Source organism: Condylura cristata, unplaced genomic scaffold, assembly GCF_000260355.1.
Source record: "Condylura cristata isolate star-nosed mole 26May11 unplaced genomic scaffold, ConCri1.0 scaffold00045, whole genome shotgun sequence".
Classification (NCBI taxonomy): Eukaryota; Metazoa; Chordata; class Mammalia; order Eulipotyphla; family Talpidae; genus Condylura; species Condylura cristata.
Genome location: NW_004567146.1, coordinates 1,026,288 through 1,053,637, shown reverse-complemented (window position 1 = coordinate 1,053,637; position 27,350 = coordinate 1,026,288). Strand labels below are relative to the sequence as shown.

The 27,350-nt window shown below is 48.7% G+C and overlaps 1 protein-coding gene across 3 annotated transcripts in view; it reads right to left on the bottom strand.

Annotated features, from left to right (window-relative positions):
• Positions 1-554: 554 nt before the first annotated feature.
• Positions 555-27,350, bottom strand: part of SLC7A8 (solute carrier family 7 (amino acid transporter light chain, L system), member 8) — a 49,012-nt gene continuing 22,216 nt past the window's right edge. For 2 of the 3 annotated variants that reach the window (XM_012734077.1, XM_004694640.2), the window contains 8 exons: positions 15,176-15,301; positions 13,255-13,408; positions 12,538-12,661; positions 11,052-11,155; positions 7,702-7,798; positions 6,065-6,214; positions 3,098-3,275; positions 555-2,679 (listed from right to left, as the gene is read on the bottom strand). In XM_012734077.1, coding sequence (XP_012589531.1) covers positions 2,519-2,679; positions 3,098-3,275; positions 6,065-6,214; positions 7,702-7,798; positions 11,052-11,155; positions 12,538-12,661; positions 13,255-13,408; positions 15,176-15,301 — 1,094 coding nt within the window. In that variant the 3' untranslated portion in view covers positions 555-2,518. Of the gene's footprint in view, positions 2,680-3,097; positions 3,276-6,064; positions 6,215-7,701; positions 7,799-11,051; positions 11,156-12,537; positions 12,662-13,254; positions 13,409-15,175; positions 15,302-27,350 lie in introns of those variants that run through there. The other variant, XM_012734078.1, reaches the window with a different exon arrangement.

Below are 27,350 nucleotides of genomic sequence, written 5' to 3'. Positions count from 1 at the left end.
TTTGAGGGACTGCCCTACCTTGGCTTCCTTCCTCAGCTTGGCCCTGTCTTCCCGACTCCTGCTTGGACAGGGATGTTTCTTCTTCCCAGCTAGTCTGCAAGTTCTCAGCTGCATGCACAGCAGGCACGGAGGTGACTTCACAGATGTAATGAAACTGCTTTTGGTTTAGAGTGGTGGGTGTATGACTGTGGCATTTGAATGGAGGTGGTGGAGAGCGGGCCTCTGGGCACGCCATCTTGGGAGGACCCACAGCAGGCTCCTCTTAACACAGGAAATGCCTGGAGATTCTGTCTCAGGTGGTCATTTAATTTTTTAAAGATTTATTTATTTATGCACACAAGAACGGGGTGGGGTGGGGGGAGATAACAGGCGGAGGTGCTGGGGGTGAGAGGATTCACCAGAGACAGAGTGGGGAGCAGAACAGGCAGATCTACTGAAATACACTGCTGAGGGGAGCAGTGGGCGAGACAAGAGAGGTCTGCTGCGCCATGTGGGTCAGCTCCTAGGGCAGGAATCAAATTGCTGCAGTGGCTGTGGACAGCTTCACAGTGCTGGGCTTTAACTTACTGTGCCACCAGGTAGGGCCTGCAGGTGGTCATTTAATTATCAGTACCACAGACTTTATTTTCATTTAAAATTTTATTACATCAAAAGGAAAAAAGAAAGCCTTCACAAAACAAAAACCTTCTAAAATCTAAATAACTGAAAGGCAGAAGAATATTATTCTAGTATAATAACCACCCCTCACCACCACACACCCCCAAAACAACAAAAAACAACCTTACATTACAAAATCCAAAAGAAATAGAAATGCCAGCTTCAAAAATATTTATCCAAAAAGTAAGGCATCCACTTTACAAAAAATAATAATTGAAAGAGGGGAGGAGGTTAGAGGAATGAGATGAGGGTATAGGAGGATGGTCCCCTGACCCTCCAGGGGCCAGCCCTAGTCCTCCCGACCAGTCCTGGCCTCAGCAAGTTGAGGGCAGGCAGGCAGGTAGAAGTTGGGAGGTCCATCCGGGACAGGAGTGGCTCCCCAGGTATTCCAGTATTAAGCAGAAAAGATGAAGAGGGGGGTGCCCCAGGAATCGTGCTTTGGGATAAAAGGCTCCTCATCCTCATCCTCATGGTGGGGAGGCCTTCCCAAGGAGCACAGGGAAAGTGGCCTCAGCCTGAAGGATGCTGGGAGTCCGCGTGCCACAGAGACGGGCCTTCCAGGAGGTGCCAGGCTGCCACTGCCCTCTCATCCTGCCCTGGAGGCTGTCTAGACAGGACAGTGACAGGGATTATCAGAAGCGTTTATCTGAGTTGGGGCAAGGGGGGGTACTGTTTTCTGAAAACACCTTCTCCAGAACAGTCTCCAAGGTTATGGGATGGGCACCTCTAGTGAGGTGGACCAGCAGCCTCCTTTGCTCCCTCCCTTCCTCCTGGAGTGCATTTCAGACCAGCTCTGTGCCTAGGTTTAGAAATAAGGGAGTATTTTTAGGCCCAGTTCTTGGATGGGAGGTGACTTAAGGCTGATTTGGCTTGGATTTCAGGCCTGATGGGCTTGGGGAGACTTCACACCCAGTCTGGTCCTGGAGGAAGAACAGGGCATGGCGGGGCAGTGGGCAGAGCTCACTGGGGGTGTGGCGGGGGTGTGTCAGGCTAGCAACAGGGGTAACTGGGTGACTGAGTCTTCCCCTGGGGATGGGAGGGAGGAAAAGCGGAACTGCTTTGTCATTAGGAGAGAGACATCTACTATGCTGAAAATAAAAAGCCTTTCTGGCTTCCAGAAGCTTTGGCACAGAGTTGGGGGCAGGATGCAGGAGCAGGGCTGGGTTCTGCAATCTGAGCCTTTCCCAGCTGTTCCCCAGGCCTGGCCCTGCTGGGGGTGGGGGTGGTTCTCCTGCTCATTGGTCCTTAGCTCAGTGGGGAGGTGGTGTCCTGACAGAAACCTGACTGGACAGGGAGCTTAGGAGGCAGGGGCAAGTACCCAGGAGTACAGGGTGGAGAGAAGCATCCCCTCTGGTTTCTTGGGTCCCTACTGAAGGGAGGGGGACTTGGGTCTCTCCAGCTGATCTTCAGTGGTGACAAATTAGCTTGAGTCTGTCCCTCCCCAACTGGCTGCAGTTGCTGCCACTTTTCTCTGAGCCAGGCCTCCCCTGGGCTCAGGAATTCGAGGGAAGGTCGTTGAGGGGAGGAAATAGAATGCGTGGGCCCAGAAGAGAGGGTAGGTCCTAAGGGGCACCCCTGAGAGCCCCAATATCCTCTAACAGAATGTGGACAGGCCTGGTGGGGCCTTTGGACACAAGTCCCAGGGTGAGAGGCTGGTTCTTTGGGTTTAAGTGTCAGTCTTGGTTTAGTGTCTCACCATCCAGACCCAGGGCCTGCCCTTGCTTGACAGAGAGGAGCGTGTGTATGTGTGTGTGTGTGTGCGCGCACATGCGCGCGTGCTGGGGGGACCTGGGCAGGGAAGGAAGGCAGGAATGGGGGGAGGGAGGGAGGAACCAGCTGAGAATAGGTGGGGCCCTCAAGGCTAGAGCTGCTCCTCTGAGCTCTTGTCCTTGGCCCCACTGGGTTGGTAGATGGGCTGCTGCTGCTCCTCCATGTCCTTGCTCATCTCCTCCGTCCCCGAGCCCCCGTCCATCGCGGGGTACACAACCACACACATCTTCTGGCTCACCAGGGTCATCCACTCTGAGGGAAGAGGTCACCACATCAATGAGAAGAGTCCCACCAGCTGGCCAACCAGGCCAGGGCCCTTCCTGGCGCTCTGCCCCAGAGCCACCGGCATCTGTGAGACTATTTTCTGGGGGACTGGCCACCTCATCTGTTCCCTGAGCTACCACAGCCTGCCACCTTCCCCACACCCACTGACCAACTAGGGTCTCCGCCTGGCTCCAGACCACTCTGGCAGGATGGCTATCACATCACCTTCTCTTGCAGGTCTAAGATCAGTGGACAAACACCAGCTATACTCTCCTTAGAGGCCTCCTCCCCACCTTCTCCTTTCCCAGGGCCCTGTGCACCAGCCTCGGCAGCCCTTGCCACACCACCGACCACTTTACACCAGACTGGGGGGTCCCGTAGCCACCTAGCACCTGCAACAACTCACCGATGAAGTTATGGAAACACTGTGGCTTGTGTTGCCAATAAACACCCAGGAAATAGACAGGCACTCCGGTCAGCATGATGGCCAGGCCGATGCCACACACCACGGGCTCCGACCAGAGGCTGAAGATCAGCAGGAAGGCCCAGAACAGCAAATAGATGATGGGGAACAGCAGGTTGACCTGTAGAACAGAGGTACCATTATCTGTGTGAGCCCCATAACTCATGGGGCCAGAGCATCCTCACCTCTTCACTCACAGGCAAGCAACTTTGGAGGCCAACGCTGAACTTCCTCAGCTCTGTGGCTTCTCCACCGGGAGTCCTGACTGGGCAACTGCTATGTCATCAAGTACTGGTGAACTTGGTCAGGAAGAGGAAGGGTGAGAGAGGGCGGGCTCAGTCCCCCTTGTCTACCTCCTCCCCGGCCCCCTTCCCTGAGCAGGATCACACAAGGTCTCCTCCTTTGCCCAGTGCCAGAGACAGCAGGGGCAGCCCCCAAGCCCGCCGGGATAGGTGAGCCCCTGGACACTGGTGCACTTGCTGAGGTCGTGTGGTGAAGGAGAAGCAGAGAAATGAGTGGAAACGGAAGGAAATGTCTCCCTGCCTTGCCTACTTCTAGGCAGAGCCCTCATCTGGTGGCAGTGTGGAGAGTGCCCGTCCCTCTCACCCTGGTCAGTCACAGCTTGCTTTCAGCAATTTGAGGAGCTAAAGCCGCCACACGCAGAAGCCCTAGCTAGTAAAAGGCAGCCTGGGGCCCTGGCTGCTTCAGGCCGCAGCAGCTTCTCCACTCTCTGGGCTCCATCCCTTCTGTGAACAGTGGCGGGAGGCCCAGCAGAGCGCTTCCAGACTCCCGGATCCAGCTGCCCTTCTGCTCCAGTCCTCTCCTCTCAGGAGCTGCATGCACTAGGGAGGGCGGTTCCCGCTCCTCTCCCCTGCAGCAGTCTTTCAAGAGTGATAGAGAAGTAGCAGTGGAAAACACAGATTTGGAGAGCCCTGGATTTCTCAGCTGGAAGAATCTTCTGGTTTCTGTTTCCAGAATCAGAATGATCCAAATACAGGTTGTTGGAAAAGTCACGACATATTTTTTTCTATGTTTTTCAAGCAAAAATGCCTCATGACTTTTCCAGCAACTCACTAGTTTAAGGCTGTGTGTGATTCTTCTAATTTACAAGAGAACCCGGAGAGTTCTAGGAAGCATAATTTTGTCCTAAGCAGCCCACCTGTTGCTATCACAAAGTCATTCCTTGTAGCAATCAATAGGCTCACCAGGCACCCTACTATGTGTCAGGCCAGAACAGTTTAAAAAAGGAGAGTCGTGGAAGGCTGAAGAGGACTCGGGTGCTTCAAGGAAGAAGAGGTGCTTGAGGCCCATGTGAAAATGGTTAGAATTTAGATTAGCAGTCGTCCCTTTTGGGGCCGGTATTGGTATATGGTCCTGGTGCCCCTAATTATGGAGGAAGGGCGCCTGTCCCCGCCTCTGCCACATACCTTTGGTGCCCAGCTACCGGTTCTATCCTCCAGTGCACAGACAGGGCACTCCAAGGATGAAGCCGAGCACGACTGAGGTTACAGTCTTCTACCTGGATGCTAGGGTGTCGCCTTGATTTTAGACCTTTGGAACATCCCCTGAGCTGGAGCGGTCATATTTCCCTCCCCAACCCACTTCTCACTGCCACTAATAAAGGCCTTTGGTACCATTAAAAAAAAAAAAAAGAGGAATTTGGATAGGCAGCTGGGAGGAAGAAGCTCATTCTGACTGAATAGCTGAATAGCATAGATGAGATTCTGCACAAGGAAACCCAGCCCTCGGAGGAGAATGACGGGGCTGGCCAGACTAGGGGGCTGGCCAGACTAGAAGGCCCAGGACAGTGTTGGGGGAGAAGGGAATTACGAAAGAGCAGCTGGCATTTAAGACCTAGAGTTGTAGGGAACAAAAGATGGACGTGACGAAAGCACCCCTGACTCTAACTTACTCTTTGTGGCAGCTTGCTCTGGCCCTGACCCCAGTGGAGACTGGAAATGGCCGCCCCATTCACATATCACCCTGCTGCCATCATAGTGATAGTGACCTGTGCTCAGCACTGAGAACATGTTGATTTAAAAACCTAAGCTGCATTATGTTAAACAGTATGGAAATTCCTCAAAAAATTAAGAATAGAAACATCCTGTGATCCAGCTACTCCATTTCTGGGTAACTATCCAAAAAACTAAAACACTAAGGTGAAGAGATATATACACCCCCCCCCCCCCCGCAGGCCCCAATGTTCACTGCAGCATTACTCACAGGAGCCAAGATACGTCCATGGGTAAAGGAGTGGATAAAGATGTGAATAAACAATGGAATACTATTCAAATATAAAAAGGATGAGATGTCACCATTTGTGACAACATAGATGGGCCTAGAAGGCATTAAGTTAAGTAGGACAGAAGGAGAAGTATAAATAAGCAAATGAATAAACAGAACAAACCCTTAGATTACAGAACAAAAAGTAGAAGGGGTAGGTAAATTGGATAAAGAGCATCAATTCCATGGTGGACAGAAGTTAGACTTTTGGTGGCCGTTGCACATAATGATGAGTTAATATAAAATGCGGGGCACATAAAATGCTGGACACCTGAGGGGGCCTCCCTGCTGGTACAAGGGGTTAAGCCTCAGCTCAATCAAGTTATCAGCAGCCACTGCAGCATGAGTTCCATCTGCAGCCAGGGAGCTGACGCACATGGCTCAGCAGACCTCCCCTCAGCAGTGTACTTCAATGGATCCGCCTGTTCTGTTTCCTACTGTCAGGTGATTCCTCTCGCCTGCTACACCTCTGGCCTACACCCCAGCACTTGTATCCATCAATAAATAAATCTTTAAAAAAAAAGTGCAGGTCACCTGAAACCTATATAATGTTCTAAACCAATGTTACTTCAAAAAATCTCAGCAGCAGCCAGAACTAGCAGAAGACAGGGAGGGGAGATCTCGCACCTTGATGGGGCGGGGGATGTCCGGCTTCTTCCAGCGAAGAACTATCTGTCCAGCAACTGTGACCCCATAAAACAGGTAGTTGATGAAGCCCACGTAGTTGATGAGTGTATACATGTCGCTGGTGACCAGCATCAGCAGGGTTGAGATGCACTGCGAAGAATGCAAAAAGCTTATTGGTGATCAGAAAGGTATTTGGATACTGGGGTGCTGTTTACAGGTCAGGGGGTCTGCTCCACAGCCAGAGGTGGCAGACAATGGTGTCTTCTATGCTAATTCAAGCCATTGCTAACGCCTTTCCTTCACTGCCAGGAATCCTTTTTATTGAGGGGTGATCATCAAAATATTTAACCACTGGTATGGCAAGGTATCCAGTCAGAACTTACTGGCCATCAACAACCAGATTGGCACAGCAGTGCAGCTGGCTCTCTCTCTGCCCTGGCTTCACTTATATTTCCCCCTGGTTATAGCTCAAGCTGATTTCTTTCTTTCAATCTCTTGGGAAGATTGTTAACTGCAGATTAAGGCTTTTGTGTGTGTGTGACCTCATCCTCTTCTCCTGGCTGAGTCATTTCATTTATTTTTCTTCCTTTCTTTTCTAAAAATCATAAAGCTATATAGCACTAACTAGGTGCCAGGCCCTGTTCTTAGCATTCTACAAATATTAACTTATCGAATCTTCTCAGTGTTTCTCTTAGAAACATGTTCTCTTCTCTGCTGAATTGTTAAAATGAACAGGAGGCTTAACACAGGTTGTCCTGAGAGATCTGATGGTGAGAGTAATGGAGCCTCTTCTCGGAGATGAATAAGCCAGATTCTAGCTGTACTGGCCCTGGGGTCACAGCACCACACCAGGGCCTCAGCCTGCATAGAGCCTGTGGCCCACAGGAAGTATAGGGGCTTACTCCAGTCGCCTTTCACAACTAACTGATCAAGATGACCTTCCTCTTGTATCTGAACACTCTGACATTGCCCCCAGTGCTATGCAGCCTATGCCCTTGACTCCTCCCAGCCTCATGGCTTCTCTGCTGGACCAAGTCATTTTCAAAATTTTATCCAGGATCCAGAAGGAAAAAAGTAACCCAAAAGACTCTATGGGGAAAAATCTCTGTGTGTTCTCTCTGATTCTTACTTTGGGGTCATTTTACTCCAACCCCAAGTTTCCTTTCCTATCAGTCTCCCTTCCTTTGTGATTTTTCTTTTTTGACAAATGCTTAGCACTGAATTTGTTTCAGTGATGTTTCCCAAGAGACTGGCAAAGCTTCTGGGGTGAGAAGAGCGATGAGGAGGGCCACTGTGCTATGACTGTGACCGGCCAGAGCACAGGCCCAAAGCTGCACCCTGTCTGTGTGCAACGGGTGTTGGGGAGAACCAGGAAAAGAGAAGTTTCTTTGTGAGATCTTCAGGCAGTCACTTCATTCTGACCCAAAAGGATAGCCTAAGAACCTTAAGTTTTCTGAGGTATAGGGCCTTTCCTTGCCGTGTAATAATGTCTGTGTATGCCAGATTTTCTAGGACCCAGGAAACCTAGAAGCAGACTTGAAGGATGACAGGAGGGTGTGTGGGGAGTGTGAACCCCGCAGCTCTGAGCAAGCACAAACAAGGAGTAAGTGTCTAGGGCTGACAGAAGGGGACCTTACTGTGAAGAGCAGGGCTGGGATTGGGGTGCAACGCTTCACGTGGATCATGGCCAACACGCTGGGAAGATGGCCCTCCCTGGCTCCAGCAAAGAACAGCCTGGCAGAAAGAAAAGCAGGTCAGGCTTGGCTTGCTCGTGAACCACCCCAAGAAGCAGCCTCCCCAGCCTGACTCCCTCATCCACACCATCCTTTGCCCACCTGGGAGCACTCCCCCTCCAACCAGGTACCCACCTTCTCATGCACACCTTCTCACCCACTAATCACAGGACCCACATTCACAAATGCAGGTGCAGGCAAACCAGAGGCAACCAGTGGATAAGTGGATGGATCCTGGGTGCATGGACACCTGTGTGTGGCCTGGGGGCCTGGGGTGACTGGTGATTATCACTCTGTGTTCCTGACAACACCTGAGGCCTTAATCTCTGTAAAAACTGTCTCCCCCACCTCAGTCTCTGATATATAGGGACTGAGCTGTGTTTGGAAAGATTCATATCCTAGCCAGAAAAGTCGAGAATTGATGGTGGGCCAGAAAGGGACACATGGGTACCTGGGGAATTGTAGGAAATGTTCTCTCTCCATGGGGGTGGTTACATGGCTGTCTGCAACTCTTAAAACATCAACCTGAACGTTTACAATTTTTTGGTATATAAATTACATCTAAAATAAGAATATGTATATGCATATATATATATCCTTTACTTATTCTATTCCCCAAAAGTCATCCTAAAGAAATGGAGAGTTAATGAAAGATGTACATACAAAGATATTCTGATGATAAAAAGATTAGATACATCCTAACCAAAAGTAAGAGAGTGAGTATATAAATTACGATACTATGTCCATAACACGAAATATTATGCAATCATAATAAAGTTCTTGGGAAAAAAATCACATGTGAACATGCTTACAATATAATATTAAATGGGAAAAAAACCTGAAAATTGTATGATGCCATAGAATATGACCTAATTAATTAAAAAGACTTTATGGGCACAAAAGCATTTATTAAAATACTGATTATCTCTGGGTAGTAGGATTATGAGTAACTTTAATTTTCTTCCCTAAACTTTATAGGAAAAAATATAAAATTCTACAAAGACAAGGCATTTATAATAAAAAAAATTTAAGTATACAAGATTAAACTTTAAAATGAGATGATTCACATGCACTTGTAAGAAACATTATATAGATATGAGAATACAAAATATAAAAAGAAAAAACATGAAAAATCAAAAAACTGAAAAAGTAACATAAAATAGAAAAAAGACCCAAAAAAAGTTAAGAAGCAACACAAAGAGATGCTATGTACCCTTTACCTTGTTCTCCCACTGAGAACAATGTGAAATCATAGTCAGGATATTAATGTTTAAAAGTTATTTTTAAAAAGAAAAATTTTAACAGAGCAACTCTTTCCCCCTTCCCTCTTGCGAGAGAAAAGCGAATACTATAAGCATTGGAGCCATGTACATATTAGTGTGCAGTAGAGGACTTTTTCTTTTTTCTAGGATTTTGCAGGGAAAGGGGTGTCGCAGCAGTGGGGACAGAAAAGCACAGCACCAGTATGCTTTTCTGGGTGTCTGGAAGAGAAGTGTCACTGACTTTGTAATGTGTGCAGTGGGGAGAGCGGGTCTAGGGGCAACCGCTCTCTCCACAGAGTGGGGGTCACAGTGGTCCCCAGCACCCACATGCATCACCACCAGTTGCCATCATCAGCTACCTAGGCCAGTGTCACTGGTTTCCTGCAGTCACATGAATTGTCCCCTCAGTGCAGTCTCATGCCCCCAAGTGAATCCCAGGTGGGCTGTGGGCCTCGTCATGCACATAGCTGGGGTCCCCCATTCACATCCCCCCCACATGCAGCCAGGACCAAGTGCGACTGTCCGGGTAGTGTCAAGTTCACAAGAGACCACCCTGCTCTGCTGGCCGACAACAGAGGCGACTACGACAGTAAGCATGACACACACCCACACACACTCCCACTCCTCGGGCGGATCATCCTCTTCATATTCCACACCATAACAGATGAGAGAGAGGAGGGAAGGGGGAGCAAGGAAGGAAAGAACTGGAAGATGAGCCGAGGAGGCCCGGTGGGTGAGCGGCGCCTCCGAGCCCGAGGTGAGGCGCCTTGCCGAGTCTCCTGCATGCACACACGGCTGGACCACATGCACGCAGACCGCTGCTTGGCCTGCCCGAGGGACAAACCCCGCTCTACAGTGACTGTAGCCAGTCACTCTCCTCCAATAGATCCCAGAGAGCCTCATGGGTCACTGCTCTTCCAGCGCTCGCCCTCGGCTGGGGCCTCCATGGGGCCACTGCTCCTGTGTAACATGCACACGAGGTTGCTGCAGGTGAGCATCACAGGGGGCTGGGGTACAGGGGACACCCACACTTCCTCCTTCTGCCCTGAGTTCTGAAAATAAGCCACGCCCTTGTCATGCCGTGGGAACTCCTCCCAGATGTGATGGGTGACTCTGGAAACAGCTGAAGAGAGGAGCCACTGCATTTGCTGTATCTTTTTTGGTAGGACTGTGCCCTGGAGACAGAGGGGCTTTCCAAGAACCCTGGAGGGAGCTGTTGAGCTACGTCCATGGAAATCATCCAGCATTGCTGGCTTCAGAGCAAGGGATGTCAAGGAAGGGTCAGATTCCTGAATGTGTGGAAACAGGAGCTGGGGAGTCCTGTGTCCATGCACACTTCCGGTTTTCCTAAAATTTCCCTGATGCTTTCCTTCTGCTCTTCCCCAACCCTTTTACTTCCCACCCTACACTGAGCCTCACAGGTGGTCCCTCTGTTATCAGGGAGGAGCTACACCCTCAGGGGGCTCAGAGATGGTCCCATGGTACCTGCAGCCTGGTCCCAAACTTTCATGGAGGACCAGCTCAGAGGCCCCAGGCATGAGGACCAGCTCAAAGGCCCCTTTCATGGAGGACCAGCTCAGAGGCCCCAGGGATTTCTTTTTAACTGGCACAGCCTATTTCCAGGGTAGGAGAAAAGGAGTTCTGGGGCTGCAGCTGAACGCTGTGCCATTGCCAACCTCAGCCCCCTGACCTGGAACTGCACCAGGAAGCCTGGGAGCTCCTCAGCCTCTGTACCTGCTAAAAGGAGGTGGGACGAAGCACGTCACCATTACATCATACACATCATAGGTAGCCAACAAGAGCAGGACATGCCCCTCTGAGTCCACAGTGACACACGCACGTCCCCATGTAAGCAATCAACCCCTGCAAGGTCACTGCCCAGGTGGCCACACAGACCCAGCTGACAGAGACAAGACCCCTCCTCCCACATATACACAGAGCAATGCACTGCAGAGTGGCCCCTGGTCCAGGAAGAACCCAGACAGCACTCACCGGGAGGAGGTGAAGAGAGAACCATTGACGCCTCCAAATGTGGAAAGGGCCACAGAAATGGGCATGATCCAAGACATGACCCCTAGGAGCTTCTCTCCAAAAGTCTGGGAGAGAAAACGAAAGGATGAGCAGAAGCCCATTCCCTGCACATCATGGCTGGGAATGCTCCCTCCCAAGCCCACCCTAGCTGAATCTCTCTGTCTACGGCCTTGAGCGAAGGGATGGTCTCTGTGCCTCTCCCCCTCACTTCCCGCATTGATGACCACACAGCCAGATCAGTAGGTGTTTTGGGCTACTTAGCTGAAGGAGTCAGTGTGGCAGCCGCAGCGGTCATCACCATCATCAGTGAAAATTTGCTATCCCTGTTTTACAGATGAGGAAACTGAGGCATGAAGCAATTTAGTAGCTTGCCTAAGGTCACAGGCCCATGAAGTAGAGAGCCAGATTGGAGACTAAGTGTGAGTCAGGGTCTCACTGCACTATAGGCTTTCCTCACACAGTGAGGGGCACAGGCTAGTCAGTCAGGTGAGTTGGGGCTCAAATCTCAGCCCTCCGCTTAGGAGATACGAGGCCTGAAGCAAGCTTCTTAATTTTTGAGCCTCAGTTTTCCCATCTGTAAAATAGGGATGAATCCAATTCATAGGATGAGAATTTCTAAATTCACAAAAATATATGTCACAGGGGTAAATGATAAGCCACAATTAGGTTGAGAAAGAAAAGGAGGTGAAGGTAGGCTCCTCTTCCTATATCAAAGGAATAGAAAATGGTGAGGATCAGCCTTTTCTATGAAGTCTCTGAGTCAAAGACACACTGGGTTTCAGGCACATGGTGGGGGGTGTTTAGAACATACTGGAGAAGGCCAAAGCAACAGGTTGCAGGACTCGGGGGGCCTTTTTTTTTTTTTTTTTTTAAAGTTTTCAGACATTAGAGAAGATATGATAGGGTTTAGCAAGTGAAGTGGTGAGCCAGGTGAGGCGGGGGGCAGGAAGGGGTGTATGCTAGGGTGGAGGTTCTGGTTCTAGATCTTTCCTAGCCATCAAGGACCCCAATGCCTTGGAAGATGGGAAGATCCCACACACTTGTCCCTGATGAGGAAGGAGTCAGTCACTGCACCCCTTCTAGGGGAGAAAGAGAAGGCAGAGATGGATGGTGACTCCCATGCAAGATATTTTGAGGAGGAACCTAAGTCCTTCATTTTCACTTTTAAAGTGCCCTAGACCATCAGTTAGTGCAATTTTCCCATAAAGGGTCAGATAGTAAATATTTCTGGCTCTTTGGTCATACAGTCTCTGTGGCAAGTACTCAGCTTCAACTGCTGTAGCTGTTCTAGGTACCACCCGGTCAGCGCTTTATTTCTGGGCACAGGAGCAGGGGGTTTCTGCCCCAGACTTGGGATGACTTCCAGGGGTCAGGGAAAAGGGGCTAGGCCTAAGGGGTGAGGCTACGCTAACATTCCTGGTTGGGGGCTGTGAGTGTGATCTCTTACCACAGCGACTGCGTTTGATGCCAGCAGCTCCTGGGGGGACATTGCAGTGACATAAGCGACATTGGCAAAGACATACACAAATGTGACCAGTGGGATGGAGATGAAGATGGCTCTGGGAAGGTTCCTGCAGAGGAGAGGAGGTGAGAGGGAGGAGGTCCACACCTGGGATCACCTGCCTGGTCAGGAGCTCCAGGGTTATCTCTTTCTTTTTTGCACAAAACTGACCTTGTAGGCTCTTCTGTGATGTTCTCACTCCCTGGGAGGTGGATTTTGTCCCAGTTTAAAGGAAATGAAGCAGCCTCAGCAGGAAATAAGCTCACACCTATTGACCTCTTTCTGATTAGAATCTCATTCACAATGCACCCCTCTTCCCCTCCCCAAGATAAAAGCCCCAGTGTCCCCAGCAGGTGGGTAAGACTGCGGGAGAATCTGGAAACCTCACATATTTTATTCTCGGAAGGAAGTGGTGCTACCTCACCACCATTCAGCTTTTACCCTGCTCTGGGATAGTCCTTGGGTCATTTTTCTCCTCTGGGCAGAGTGGATAAAAAATGGTGTAAGTTCCTGGCAAGTGGACTATTTCTTCAAGATAGAACAGGTCAAGGTCAGAACAGGGATTAAGGGAAAACTGGGCAATGGGTACCTGGTTCCCTCATTCCAATAGCAGGTGCTGGGACCTTTCAAGGGAAAGGGAAGAGCTGGGGTATTTTAACTCACTTGTAGGGATCAACAAGTTCTTCAGTCACATAATTAAGAAAGTTCCAGCCTCCATAGGCGAAGGAGCCCTGAAGGAAAGCCAGTGCAATGAGGCCAATGTCAGGTTCTTGGAAATTCTCAAACGCGTTCTTTGGCTCCAGCCAGTAGTATTCTCCTGTGGACACAAGGGGCATGAGGCAGTTCAGGGAGAGGGGTGAAGCCTAGCAGACCCTGCCTGCCTGATCCTGTCTCAGCCCCACTCCCCCTGGAAATGATCCAGCTCTGACTTGATTCCCGTGAACCCCATATAATCAGAGAGTGGAACCCAAAAGAGCAGGGCTTACCAGGACCAACTGGAGCCTGGTAACCCTGAGTTCATATGGGGGCCCAGGTTCAAAGCCAAGTTCTGAATGTTCCTTTTGTAAAAGACAGAGTTACTTGGAAGGAAAGGCCAGGAGAGGTCACTGGGTTGGGCAGCGTAAATTGGGACCCTGCATGCTAGAATTTGGAGATGTAGGATTAAGTTTGTACATTTTCATGGAAAAAGCACTAAGCACATGGGGCCTCCTGGTGGTGTAAGGGGTTAAGTCTCAACACTATGAAGCTATCCGCAGCTGCTTCAGCACGAAGAGTTTGAGAGTTCAATCCCTGGCCAGGGAGGTGACCCACATGGCACAGCAGACCTCTCCTGTCTCATCTGCTGCCCTCCTCAGCACTTTTTTTCAGACAATCCAACTGTTCTGTTCTCCACTCTATGTCTGGTGAGTGCTCTCACCCCTGCACCTCTGGGCTTTACCTCCATTCTGGTATGCATAAATAAATAAATCTTTAAAAAAGAAAAAAAGGACCAAGGACAGCAAATATTCAAACTTTCATAAAGCTATATTGGTTCAAGCTTGTTCTGCTTTCTTTGTCAATATCCTTTTGTCTCTTCCTAAGGATTGTGTTCAACTTCCCTTTCAGAGTATAAATTCCCTGAGGTTGGAGTTATTCAGAGAAGAGCTTTCTGTTGCTTTCCTAGCCCTTAGCAGAATGTCCTGCACACACCGGGTCCTCAAGGAAGGTTGCTGATGAGTTTGTAATGAGACACAGAGTAAACTGTCTGTAATTCATTCATCCAGCATTTAGGCAGGAAATAGAGTAGTGTGATCAAGTGTCAGTGCCAGAACTATGTCAGGAGGCTCGCCATATCTTTGCAAAGATAGTGTGGTGATTTCCTTAAGTTCAAATTCCTGAAGACAATATAACCTGCTAAAGAACTTAATCCAACCGATTAAAATAATCAGGCACATTATATAGCAGAACCTTAATATGTTTCCCGGAGAAAAAAATCCAGGCAGCAGACACTGCCTTTAGGGCTTGTGGGCGGTGGGAGGGCTGACTCCCTGTTTGTCATCTGACTTCTTGGGGAGAGCGACACTGGGCAGAGCCTGGAGGTGCCACGGGTCCCATGGAAACCAAACGCAGGCTCAGGCTTGGAAAGGACCAAATCCAGTGGAGAATGTTGGCAGGGACCCTAGGAATGTAGAGCTCTCTCTCCTAGAGATTATAAGAAATTTGAAATGTATGTAAAAATCTCCACTTCCATCTCCGACTTTTATGGTAAGGACAAGATACAAGATAAGATGTGAGGAGTGTCTCTGAGGTTGGGACAAAAGGGTAACAGGAGTCAAGACATTTGGAATATTCTAGCTGAGCTGGAATTATGAGGTTGGCTTGGGAGGAGCGAAATCTGTAAACGAGGGGGTGGGGATAAGGCCTTCCTTCCAACCACCTCATGGAAAATGATTTCTCTTCCTCCTTGTCAAGCAAATGAAGAAGAAATGTCACTTAAGGTCAGAATTAGGAAATCTTTGGGTGTACACACAGTCTGAGAAGTTCGAGCAGTGTCTACAAGCAAGAGCCTAGTTGGGTGGGGCCCCATTGTTCCAGTGCCACTCACCTTTGCAAATCTGTACAATCCCCATGATGATGATGAGAGCGAGAGCCAGGAGCTTCCCAGCGGTGAATATGTCTTGGACGCGGGTGGCCCACCGCACACTGGAGCAGTTGACCCATGTGAGGAGCACTGAAATGAAAGACCCCCAAATGTACCCTCAGGGGCCAGAATGAGGCTACAGGACACCCCTATATAAGCAGAAGTACTTCCTGCTCCTGAGGATGGGGCTGTAATGAGCGAGCCAAATACACTGTAAGTTCAGCCCCGGTGTTGAGAAAATTTGGCTAGGTTAATGGGTTACAAATGGGGATTATGTGTCACAAATTAGAGTTTGCCCTGATCAGGGCTGGAAGCCAGCAGTAGGCATTGAAGTGCGGGCACTTGCTTGGGGGTGAGGGGACCCAGCAGCTGGTGATGGCATGTGCGTGGGCTTTGTTTTCAAGTCCATGTATGATCAAGGGGAGACCTGAGCAACTGGTGGGCTGGATATCATATTGTGGAGCCTGATTTGGTGGCAGCAGAGTTTAGGGGAGGCTCTTGTTACTTAGGCTCACTGAGGTAATATTTACATCAAGTGAAAATTCACTTTTCGATGTACAGTGTGATGAGATTTGACAAATGTTACTGCTGTTTACTCACTGTACTATATACATAGAGCATTTCCAACACTCCGAAAAGTTCACTTGTGCATAGTGTCCTTTGAGGTTAGTACCTTTCCCCCACCTCTGGCAACCACTAATTTGATTTCTGTCCCCATATGTTTGCCTTCTTCAGAATGCCACAGAAATGGAATCAAACATGTAGTCTTCTGTAGGGCTCCTTCCACTTTACAAGGCTTTTGAGACCCACTCATTGAGTCACAGGGCAAGCAGATGGCTTCCAGGGTCAGATTAGAATAGGAAAAAGCCTTGGAGGAATAAGGGAGGCTCCAGAGATAAGGGCAACAAATTCCAAAGGGGACTCATCAAACATCCCAGGATGAGGAGCAACAGAAAAAGGAGTCTAAGATAAGGGCTGTGAAGCAAGCTGCAATTCTGGGCACAGACACATTAAGTAAGAGAGAGTGAGACCACCAAGAACTAACCAGTTACCAAGAGAGTGTGTGTGGGGGGAGACTTTAGAATAATTAGGGGCAGAAGGTCTGCATTCCCTGAGCCACACCTCCACTGCTCCTTGGCCCTCCCAGGCCTGGTTCCAGGGGCCTGGGAGTCCCACCTTACTTCTTCCTTTTCTCCTTAATAAGCATTTCCTTATATCCATTTCTGTGACCAATTTGCCTCTCTCGCTTGCCTGTTGAGCATCAGCAAAGTTGCTGCTGTGGCTTCATGAGACCCCAACCTGTGGTGATCTAGTGCCAGGACTCAGCTGCCACCTCAGCCTGGGGTCCATGCCTGGCTGAAAACCTGAAGTTACGGTGACATGTTGCTGGACATTTGGATGGCGCCCAGTTTGAGGTTATTCTGAATAAAACTGCTGTAAACACTTGCATAACTTGTCTCTGACAAGCTGTAAAGATATTTAAGTGGACTTTTCATCTCTCCTGAGTAAATACCCGGGGATGGGATTCTGAGTCTTAAGACAAATGTTTAATAGAAGACACCAGGCTGTTTTCCAAAGTTCATTCCCCCAGCATGTGGGAGACCCTGTCCTTACCAGCATTTCCCTTGCTCAGCTTCAAGAGTGTCACAGTGATAATGGTCACTGCCTGTCATTGTGGTTAGATTTGCATGTCTATAGTGGCTAATAATGTGGAGCATGTTTTCTTGTGTTTATTTGCCACCTGCCCTGGTCTTCTTTAGCTAGTTAGTAGGCAGGGACTTTTAACTACTCCATTCCTAGGAGGCTCAGAGACAACCCCCCACCACCACCACCACATACAAAGTGGGTCCTCCAGGGCATGGGTGAAAGTTCAGAAATTGAGCACTAGGGCTGAGGAGCACTGGGTTTTACAGCCACACTCCCTAAGCAACCTCAGGAGCCTTTACCACAGGAACAGGACTCTGTTTCCTGGGGGTCGTGAAGTAAAGGGGAAAAAAAAAATCAAAATCCCCTGCTTCTCCTTCACCTGAAAGGGTGACTGGGATGCGGTAAAATGGTAAGACATATGTTAACAACAGACCCCAAATGGAGTCATTTATGTGAAGTCCCACCAACACTAAATACCCACCCTAACTGCAGTTTCAACCTCTCCCAAAGGTGGAAGTTTAAACCAATCAATCTGGAATTTTCTGGTCAGCACCAGTGAGATTATCTGCATAAGACTGCCTGGAGGAAAGGTGCTTTTACCAGAAAGAACTTCTCTTTTCTTTCCCTAATAATCTTATCTCACCCTCTTGCTAACCATAAAAAAATTCCATCTTTTACAGCTCTTCTGAGGCCTTCCTACCTAGTAGACAGGATTCAGTGGATAAAACCAATTTGATTTTCAAATTTACTTAATTGAATTTTATCTTGTTTTTGTTTTTCTTTTTAAACACCGATAAAAGTATCTATCTCCTCTGGCTTTTAACCAGGCTTCTGACATCAAATGAACAGCTGATCAAGTTAAATCATACCTTATCCACAAATTGTGCTTTTACTTTCCAATTGTTTTCTGGCCTTACTTAATTCTGAGAACATTTCAGCAGGGGAAGGACCTGACATTATTATCCATCTGTAACATGCCTCCCTGTGCTGACTCTATCTGGCAAATCTTTCAAGAGCCAATTCAAATGTCACCTATTCTAAGAGTAGTATTTTATTTATTCCTGACAATACATCTGCCAGGTAAATTCTATCAACCTGCACAGAAGGAAAACATTGATCCCCTGCCTTGTAAATATCTTCTCTACTCTCAGTCTAATTTTGACACTTATTTCTTTGTATTATAACTACCTGCCTCTTTTTCTCTCTGTCTTCTTGTATTCTACGGTAGGGATGGAGATTTTTTTCATCTTTTGAATCCCAAGGCATATCATTGGTGCCTGCAAATTCTAAGTGCTAAATTATTCAATCCTTGAGTCAAGAAAATGCCCCAAATCATAGGCCCTCCAATCTCATTCCACACTGCATTCCACAATGCATACCGATCTCCCTGAGCCCCAGGAATCTCATAGAAAGGAGAAATACTCCCCAGTTGGTTTTGAAGAGTTGGAAGAGCAACAGAAAAGCTGAATTCAGGGATTGATACTCTTGACTCCTCATGGAGGAACTGCTATCCAGGATGGTGTCATATAAGGAGAGCCCAAACGTGTTGCCAAGAGGAAGGATTTTAAGTGCCTGAACATTTTGTTAATATGTGAATGTTCCAGATGGACTGAGATGTCCTGATAAATAAATATTTCACATTTGGTTTATCTTACTCAATTCAATAAGGATTTCAGGATCACGGTGCTAGGTGACATTTCAGCTCATATCACTCTAAGCTGCTGGGCCCTTGATCTCAACTTCTCCCCAGGGGCCAGAGGGAGGCTGTGTACCAAGGAGGCCCCTGGGAGTGCAGGCAGACACAAGCAACCTGACTAAAGGATAAAGGGGATTGATTTATGAAAGGAAGGAAGACTAGCAAACAAAACCTTTGTGGCTCAGAGATAGGAAGGATTACAGAACAAGGACCTTAGGGAGATCCCAGAGAAGAGAATTAACCTCCACCAAGGGGAGGAGAGGTCAGGGCAGAAGGTGGCAAGATAGTGCTTTGGGGGAAAACACTGCTTGTCAGGAGGTCGCAAACATTCCTCCTCCCCTAAGCAGGAGGGGGCAGGTAGCCAAAGTCATCTTGGGGGATGGAAAACAAAGTCATCGCCTTTTGAGCAGGGACCTTACCCAGTCAGCCAGAAATATTGTTTGTCGGGGCTACAGTATTCCTGAGGGGTTGGAGGTGCTTGAGGGGAGGGACCATTTGCCAAATGAACTTGCAGTGGGTGTCTTCCATTCTGTCGAGTTAATCTCTGCAACCTCACAAGCACGCAGCCCTTGACTAATATTTAAACTTTACAGGGGTCGAGAAACGGTGAGAATGAAGTGGGGAGACAGGCTGCCTGCCAGGGACACTAATCTCTTGGGAACAAAGGCTGTAGTCCCTAATCATTCTCCATCTGCATTTGGGTGATTACAGTAAGTGACTGAGGGAAAAGAGGGCACTTTCATGTCCTGGCACCACAGGACAGCAAGTGTTTCTCTTAGCAGACTGAAACCCGAGCCCCCACCAGAGAGGAAAGGTCAGTGAGTGAAGGCCACACTTGCCAGGTGCTGGCCAGGCCCCTGCCCGCTCAGTGTCTCATGGCTTTTGGGGAGTCACAGTTGCTTTCGACAGGAGAGAGACTGTAGCAGCAGGGAGAATCATATCATTCTGGCTTGGCTGGACAAAATAAGCCAAAGAAACAGCAGATCCAAAATGGAGTTACTCCTGCCAAATCCACTTCTTCAAACCAAGATTTATTATCTAAGGTAACTGCAGTTTCAACTCTCCCACGCAAATAACCCTTGACTTTTCCAGGTAAACAACAGCAGGTTCTCTGCAGGAGAAGACTCCTTGCCTTCTCTAACGTGGCAGTGATCTTACCTGCTGGGAAGCAATCTTTTCTTTAAAAAACTATATTCTACCATCTTTGACTAAAAAACCTTCTTCCTTCTCATGGAGGAAGGGATGCAAGACACAGTCACACAAGACTGAGTCACAAGGATCACAAGACTGAGTCACACAAAAGGATGAGTAGAAGGGGCAAACGCAGCCGTTGACACAGCCATAACATCAGGGCACCAAAGCCTGGATGACTGGCACCCAGGTGTAGACAAGGACATGGATATGGAGATGAAGCTCACTGGGGAATCTCCTTCCTCTCAGACTCTATTCAAAGTCAACAAACCTGGGCTCACAAGGAGTGAGCCCCTCCCAGAGAGAAGCTGCCGGTATCTGGACAGTCTCTCCACCAGCACGGGGCAGCCACCCACTGCCCACCTGTGCCTATGCAGGTGCTCTGTCCACCTGCTCTCTCCCTCTGCAGGGCAGCAGCTGCCTGCCTGCCTGCAACTATGCAGGTCTCTCTCCCTGCAAACCTGTCCCTTTCGGGGCAGCTCTTCCTGCCCACTTGCACCTAACCAAGTGTCTTCCCCTCTCTCGTCTCTTTCTAATAAACTTCCTCTTTAAAAATAACTGAGTCTCTGTCTCATGAAGAATCTCACCATGTGCCGCTGAAAGGGGAGCCTGGTGAAACCTTTCCCAGAGTGAAACTAAGAACCCCGAACTCAAAAGACGACATCGCTTCCACTACACCCGCTCCCTGTATCCATTAGCTAGACTGAGTGCTGCCCAAATGGAATTAAGTCAGTTAGATCTTTTTTACTTGGTTGAACTTTGTGCTTTTTTTTTTAAATCAGCCTGATTCTTAGCCATTATAACCTGGCTGTGGGATGTTTGCTATTCTCTAGGGGAGACTTAACTGTATTTCTTGGGCATTTTCTCCTCTCTTTTTTGTTTCCTATCTCTTTCCTGGGTTAAAAAAAAAAAAAAGAAAGAAAGAAAGAAAGAAAGGAAGAAAGAAAGTGAAAAGACTATCAAGAAGATGAGGCTTCCAGAAGAAGCAAGATTGGGGGTTGGTTACTTAATCAAGGCTTAATGTCAAGGTGACAGGAGGGACACAAAGAAGGAGGCGGCAGGAGGAGGAACTCAGAACCAAGCCCTCTCCAGGGCTGCCTGAAGCCCAGGGTCTCTCTCCGCCCGTCAAGTGGGAGAGGCGTGCGCCCCGGCTCCTGCAGGGTGCTCAGGTCTTTGACAGCGCAGGTCCTGTGGTTGACCTTAGAGTGTCCATGGTGGATGTGTGGGCGAGCTGCTGCCTGCTCCCAGTGGAGAAGGGGCCCTGCCCCACCCAACCCTGTGCTCAGACCTTGATCCCTAGGGAGTCACAGAGAATAGCTTCTTTACTTCCCTCCTTTGACAATCTTATCAGAACAATGCCTGTGGTAGGGTAGGGAGAAGCCCCGCATCCTAATCTTCTGAATGTTACTTTACAAAACAAAAGACACTTTGCAAATGTGATCAAGGAATTTACTAAGGGGAAATTATTCTGGAGGATGGGAGTGGGTTCAATAGGAGAGTGTCAGAGTGAAGATGTGGTGAGGAACGGGTGAGAGAGGCACAGAGTGAAAGGCAGGGAGTGAGAGAGATTCAATAATGCTATGTTGCTGGCTTTGAAGGCGTAAGATGGGACCTCTAGAAACTGGATAGACAAGGAAATATTCATTCCAGAACCTCCGTAAGGAACAGTCTTGCTGATACTTTAATCTAGGGCTTCTCACCTCCACAATGACCATACAACCAATCTGCTTAGTTTTGAGCTATTCAGTTTGAGGTAATTTGTTAACAGCAGCAATTGGAAGCTCATATGGGCTAGACACTCTACAGAAAGATCAGGAAAGCGGGCGGGGGAGGAGAGTTTTATTCTTAAAGAAAAAACTTTGAAAGAGCAACCGGGCTGCACCCCAAGGACTGCCTTCCCACAGGCAGAGGGAAGCAGTGTCCACCTGCAGTGGACAGTGAAAGTGGTGAGGTCACCCATGTGCTGGCCTAGTTGGCAAATTTCCAGGCCACATGACAGTGTCTCAACTCCTCCACACCCCCAGGGATCCTATAGCCTCCTTTCCCCCCTGGGTAGGAGAGAGACACAGCAGTCAACAAGCTCCCCGTATAAGAACTCCAGCGCTCTCTCCTGAGGTCCTTTTCCTTTCAGAACATTCAGGGCAAAAGACACCCTCAAAGTCCGCCCTTCACCTAACCCCAACCTCTTCTCCATTCTCCTCCATACACTTTCAGGTCCAACGCAGCAGCCCAGACACACATGCAAGAGATTCTAGCTTCTTGCAAGGTAAGCTGAGGGTGGGATGTTCCCAGACAGGAGTTCTTTGTTCTCTGCCTGCTGAGTTTTGTTGGTCTTCTTTTACAAATCAGAAGCTACAATCAAAGGCCTGAGAAGAAATGAGAGCCAAGACAGGATCAGAGTCCCTGCTCACTGCACCTTCCTGGAGTGGGAGAGGGGAGAGCAGTGACACCATTGTCCTACAGCAAAGACCTTGAAGGTGGTGGCAGGGGGCCCCTCCTGTGATTTTCCTCGGCAGAGTCAATACAGAAACTCATCAGTAGGAGAGGCCTGTGAGGTGAAGGATGACAAATTTTGGAAGGGAAGAATAGGAAAATCATGTTGGGGGGATTTTACCTTAACACAGTCTAGCCTACCCCAAGACTTCATTCACCACTTCTAATCTGTTTCGCCTTTTACTCCACAAGTCGCTTGCTTCAGACAACCCAATCTGGGGTGGCAGGGGCAAAGTTGGGGTCACAGGCACAAAGGTGGATCAGGTTTCAACAAGTGAAAATTCTAGCTGCCCTTAGAAATGAGGACCATCTAGAGGGCCTCCCTGGCGGCACACGTGATTAAAGCACAGCACTGTGAAGCTATCTACAGCCACAGCAGCTCAAGAAGCTCGAACCCCAGGCAGGGAGGTAACCACATGGCACAGCAGACAGACCTCTGCTGTCTCTGCCGCTGCTCCCCTCAGCAGTGTATCTCAGTCCATCTGCCTTTTCTGCTCCCCACTCTGTCTCTGGTGAATCTTCTCACACACACACACACACACACACTTCCCACCTCTGGCCCGTACCCTAGTTCTTGTATGCATAAATTAATAAATCTTTTTTTAAAAAATGACATCTAGAAGGAACGTCCTGCAAAAAGTCAGGGGGGCATTATTGCTTCTGCTGCTCAGGCCCAGTGAAAAGAACAGTGCTGCAGGCAGCACCCCGTATGCAGCCCCTGCCACAGGGTGCCACAGGACACAGTGGGAGCTAACCCTCAGTGAACAGAGACAGACAGATGGCACAAATGTCAGGGGGCTGCATTGGGGTCACAGTGCTCCTGTAGGGAGTGAACATCGGGTTTTCTATGTCATAGGACAGTGCCGGCAAGGATGTGTGGAGCCCGAGCTAGGGGCAGAAAAAGCTGGCAAAGCGCAGGTTTCCACAGAGACCCTCCGAGATAGCTGTCTTCAGGTGCTTTCTTGCTTCTGGACACAAGAGTCTGGCTTCTTGCTAAGCTAAGCTGACAGAGGTCATTTTGAGTCTTTATAGGTAGAGAACACTTTCCCATGTGAATCCCTAAGCCAGTCTCATCGTCTTTGCCAGGTCCAGGTCAGCTTCTGCTGCGCAAACCACATTGTTCTGGGTTGATGGGGGGAAGATGGCATGGAGTGCTCTGGATAAGGGACTAGGCTGACTGTTACAGAGACAGATAAAGTCAGAGGCAGGAATGAACTAAAGTATCCAGGACCTCATTTTATATGCGTGAGGAGTAAAATCCCAGCTAGTTAGTGCACAAGACTGGGGCTATCTCTCCCCCCAAGTCATTTATTCTGCCACTCCACCAGGCTTTTTTTCATCAGACAGAGTCAACTCTTGCATAACACAGGTTCACACTATACTGAATCCATGCATAGGCTGATGTTTTTCAACCCCCTCATTTTCTCCACCTCATGAAAATGGAGACCTTTCTGGTGATCTGTTTATTTATTTATTTTTAAAGGTTTATTTATTTATGCATTAGAACTGGGGTACAGGCCAGAGGTGGTAAGAGGATTCACCAGAGCCAGAGTGGGAAGCAGAACAGGCAGATGGATGAAGTACACTGCTGAGGGGAGCAGTGAGTGAGACAGGAGAGGTCTGCTGCGCCATGTGGGTCAGCTCCAGGGCGGGGACCGAACTCACCAGTGCTGTGCTTCTGTAACCTTCTGTGCCACCAGGGAGGGCGGATCTATTTATTTGTTAAAGAACCTTTTTCTACCTTATTTTAAGTGCACAGTTTGTAATAGCATACCAAATATGTGTTAATTGACTACTTGTTACTGGTCAGGCTTCTCATCCACAACTATCAGTAGTTAAGTTTTGGGAATATTAGAAGTTATACATGGATTTTTGACTGTGCAGAAGGCCGACACCCTTAAATCCCACATTGTTCAAGGGTCCACCATACACGTCACTCTTCTTTCTCTTCACCCACTCCCATATTTACTCTCTGCCCTGCTCCTAAAAGGGGTCACTTGGGACCTGAGCCTCTCTTCTGTTAAGCTTGACTTGGCCCCAAAACCAGGTTGCTTTCTCGGCAGCAGGAACTCAGATCCCAATATGGGATATGGCAAAAGGGAAGAGAAGGGTACTCCTCAGAAACCTGAGGAGTCTTGTCTGTCACTCCAGAGCTTTAGAGATTTATTTCCCCAGACTCACTGGCCGTGCTTCACACACCCCTACCCTGCATGCCTGTGGTCCATGCGACCATCATACAGTCCCGGGAACTCTGGGAACTCCATTTGGATTTTTCTGGTTTTCTGGCTTGCCTGTTTCTCAAGAGTGGGCTGGAGGTGGCTTGGAAAGGCTGTTTCCTTTTAGCATTTCCAAAACTAGGCCTCTCCTTGTCTTTTCAGATAAGACAGCCAGTAGGAAGGAGAAAAAAACTGGCCAGACTTGCCAAAGTCCATAAAGACAGATGGTGAAGAAGAGAGGGAAAGAGTGAGCATGAGAAACAACAGGGGAGGAAGGAAGAGAAGGAACAATACACATCATTATGAGTGAGAGGGAAAGCGGAAGGGGAGCAGATAGAGAGGAGGCCAGGGCAGAAAAAAAGAAAGATGGAATGTACTAAGCAGCTGCTGAAAAGGGAAGCTGGTGATGCCACTTTGGAGTAATCGGAACACCCTGTTCCTCTCCCCAACTTCAAAATAAGCACCTTTCCCGCTGGAGCGCCCAGCCCCTTAAAACAGCTGTACATTTCACCTGGGTCATGGGTTTGTCAGAGGCACTGGTTTCTTGGCCTCACCTTTTGCACACATCTGTCTACTGCTACCTTCTGGCCAGCCCTCCCTCCCCGAATCCTGGAGCAAAAGGGGCAAGGTGATGCCCTCAGACCTGCCCTCCCGGTGCCTCTGGGAGCTGTGGGGTCAGTACCCAGTAGGCAGGCAGGGGGTGTGGCGATGCTTCACTCTGTGATAGGCTGCGCAGGCCTCCTTGGCCACCACCTCCCTGCTCTTGGGAGAAGATGGGCACGTGTTTCTAATTGTGGAAAAGCTGCTCGGCTTTGGCCTGCCCAGCTTCAGCCCTTTCCAGATCTAGGAGGTAACCAGTGCCGGCTGCCAAAAGGCTGTGATAGGCAAAGAAAACAGTGAGCCCTATTTGAGTTCTAACGCACACAACCCCAGGTTCTGATAAGGTTCCAATTCTGCCCATGGCAGGCCAGGCAGGCTGGAGCTGTTTCCCCTTCACAGACCTCACAGCGGCTACTTGGGGTAGGCCTGCAGACACACAGCCGGCTTCCTAGAATCCTTCTCTGTTCTCCCAGGGCCAGATATTTTCACAGAGGGTGAGGAGTCCCATTGTAAAACCTCAAGTCTCTGCCTACCTAAAACAAAGGTTCATGTTATGGTACATGTAAATAACTTGACTGATGAAAGACAAAAACATCAAAAAGCAAGAGCAGCAACAATAAAATCAAAGCAGTCCTTCCCTAGGAACTAAGCTTTGATCCCAGTTTCTCAGTCCTCAACGAGATTTGGAAATAGATCCCGCCTGCAGTAACATTTTTCCCTTCTCCAGCCCTTTTCATCTGGCAGCAGCAGACAACATTTTAGAACTCTCAGAAGTTCCTCTAAGGAGAGGATGAGTGCTGGGCCTTGGGTGGACGGCCTGTGTCCTCCAAGGACAGACCAGGAGGAGGAGGAGGAAGAGGAGCGGTATGGAGACTCAGGAGGGCTTCCGGAGGGCCAGAGGCACGCAAGGCATGCAGCCCCCCACACACCCCCTTCGGTGACCCTCAGGCATGCAGCCCCCCAGCAACTCCCGGACACTTTTCGGCTAAGCTCCCCCTAGGCTGCTCTTCCCCTGCTCCTCCCCTTCTCCCCGTGCTCTCTTCTGCTTCCTTCTTATCCCAATCCCTCCCCACTAGTTGCCAGACTGGGAGTTACTGCTGAATCACCATCCAGGACTTGGTTCAGCCAAGAAGCCAGAACAACTCAGCTCAGCATTTTCCAAAAGCTGAGTAGTTCTCTCTTCAGTATTAGCTAAACAAACACGGTTTAGCTGAGCTGGGGTGAGGGAGAGGAGAAATTGTAGGCACTCAAAAGCCAGAGAAGGCAGACCTATGGAGGTTTGTATGTGTGTGTGTGTGTGTGTGTGTGTGTGTGTGCTACTCATTGCTCTTTCAGCCTGAAAAATTCCTTTTATCTTTAGTCCCAAATCTCAGGTCTGATGACCCCCCCCCCCCCAGGAGGAGCAAGGAGAATGGGACAGGGATCACAGGTCACAGGAGGGTGAGTCTGAATCTCCAGATCTGGTGGGTTCTCTGTAAAAGTTCAAGGGCTCTGTTAGCATCCAGTGAGTCTATTAACCTGAACCCAGGCCACAAATTCCCAAGACCAGTTCAACTGCAGCCCAACTTCAAGGGCAGCTCGTGCTCACATTTGCTAACCTTTCAAAACAAATCCTGTCCTCACTTCTTTCCCCCAAGCTCCCCTGAACAGCAGGCTTCCCTCCCTCCCTCCCTCCAGGCTTCTCATTTTATGTTCTTGGGAATGTGATATAAATTTGATGAGTCATATTAACCCTTTAAATTCACCAGACACAATGAATGGGTGACTTTATAAACCACATGTGCTAGATCCTCTGGGAAAAACAAGACCCTTGAGAATCAGCAAAGGACAGGAGAATTGATGCTTCTAGCCTAGCTTAAGAAAGTCAGCAGGTCATATTTCAAGGACATTTTGATTTTTAGATGAGCTACATTTCTCCCTCTTAGTCAATTAACCAACTTAGCTGACTCTTCTAAATCTTGCTTGTTCTGTCCTCCTTGTAGCTTCATTTTAATTTCAGACCCTCTGGCCTAATTTCTGGCCCTATTATCTGCTCCCAGTATCATGGGCTTCAAGTAGAAGTAAACCTGATCATGTTACTTCTCTGCTCAAAATTCTTCAATTATTTCCATTCCTTGGATAAAGTCTGCTCTTTTCTGAAAATATAGGAGCTCCTTCATGAGCTGGCTGTTTTAACTTTATCTCCTGTCACTCTCCGAGGTACTATTCACATGAAAGTACAGTAAGTCCTCACTTAACATGGTTGATGGAATCTTGGAAACTTCAGTTTGAAGGAAAGTATGCTGAATCTGGATCC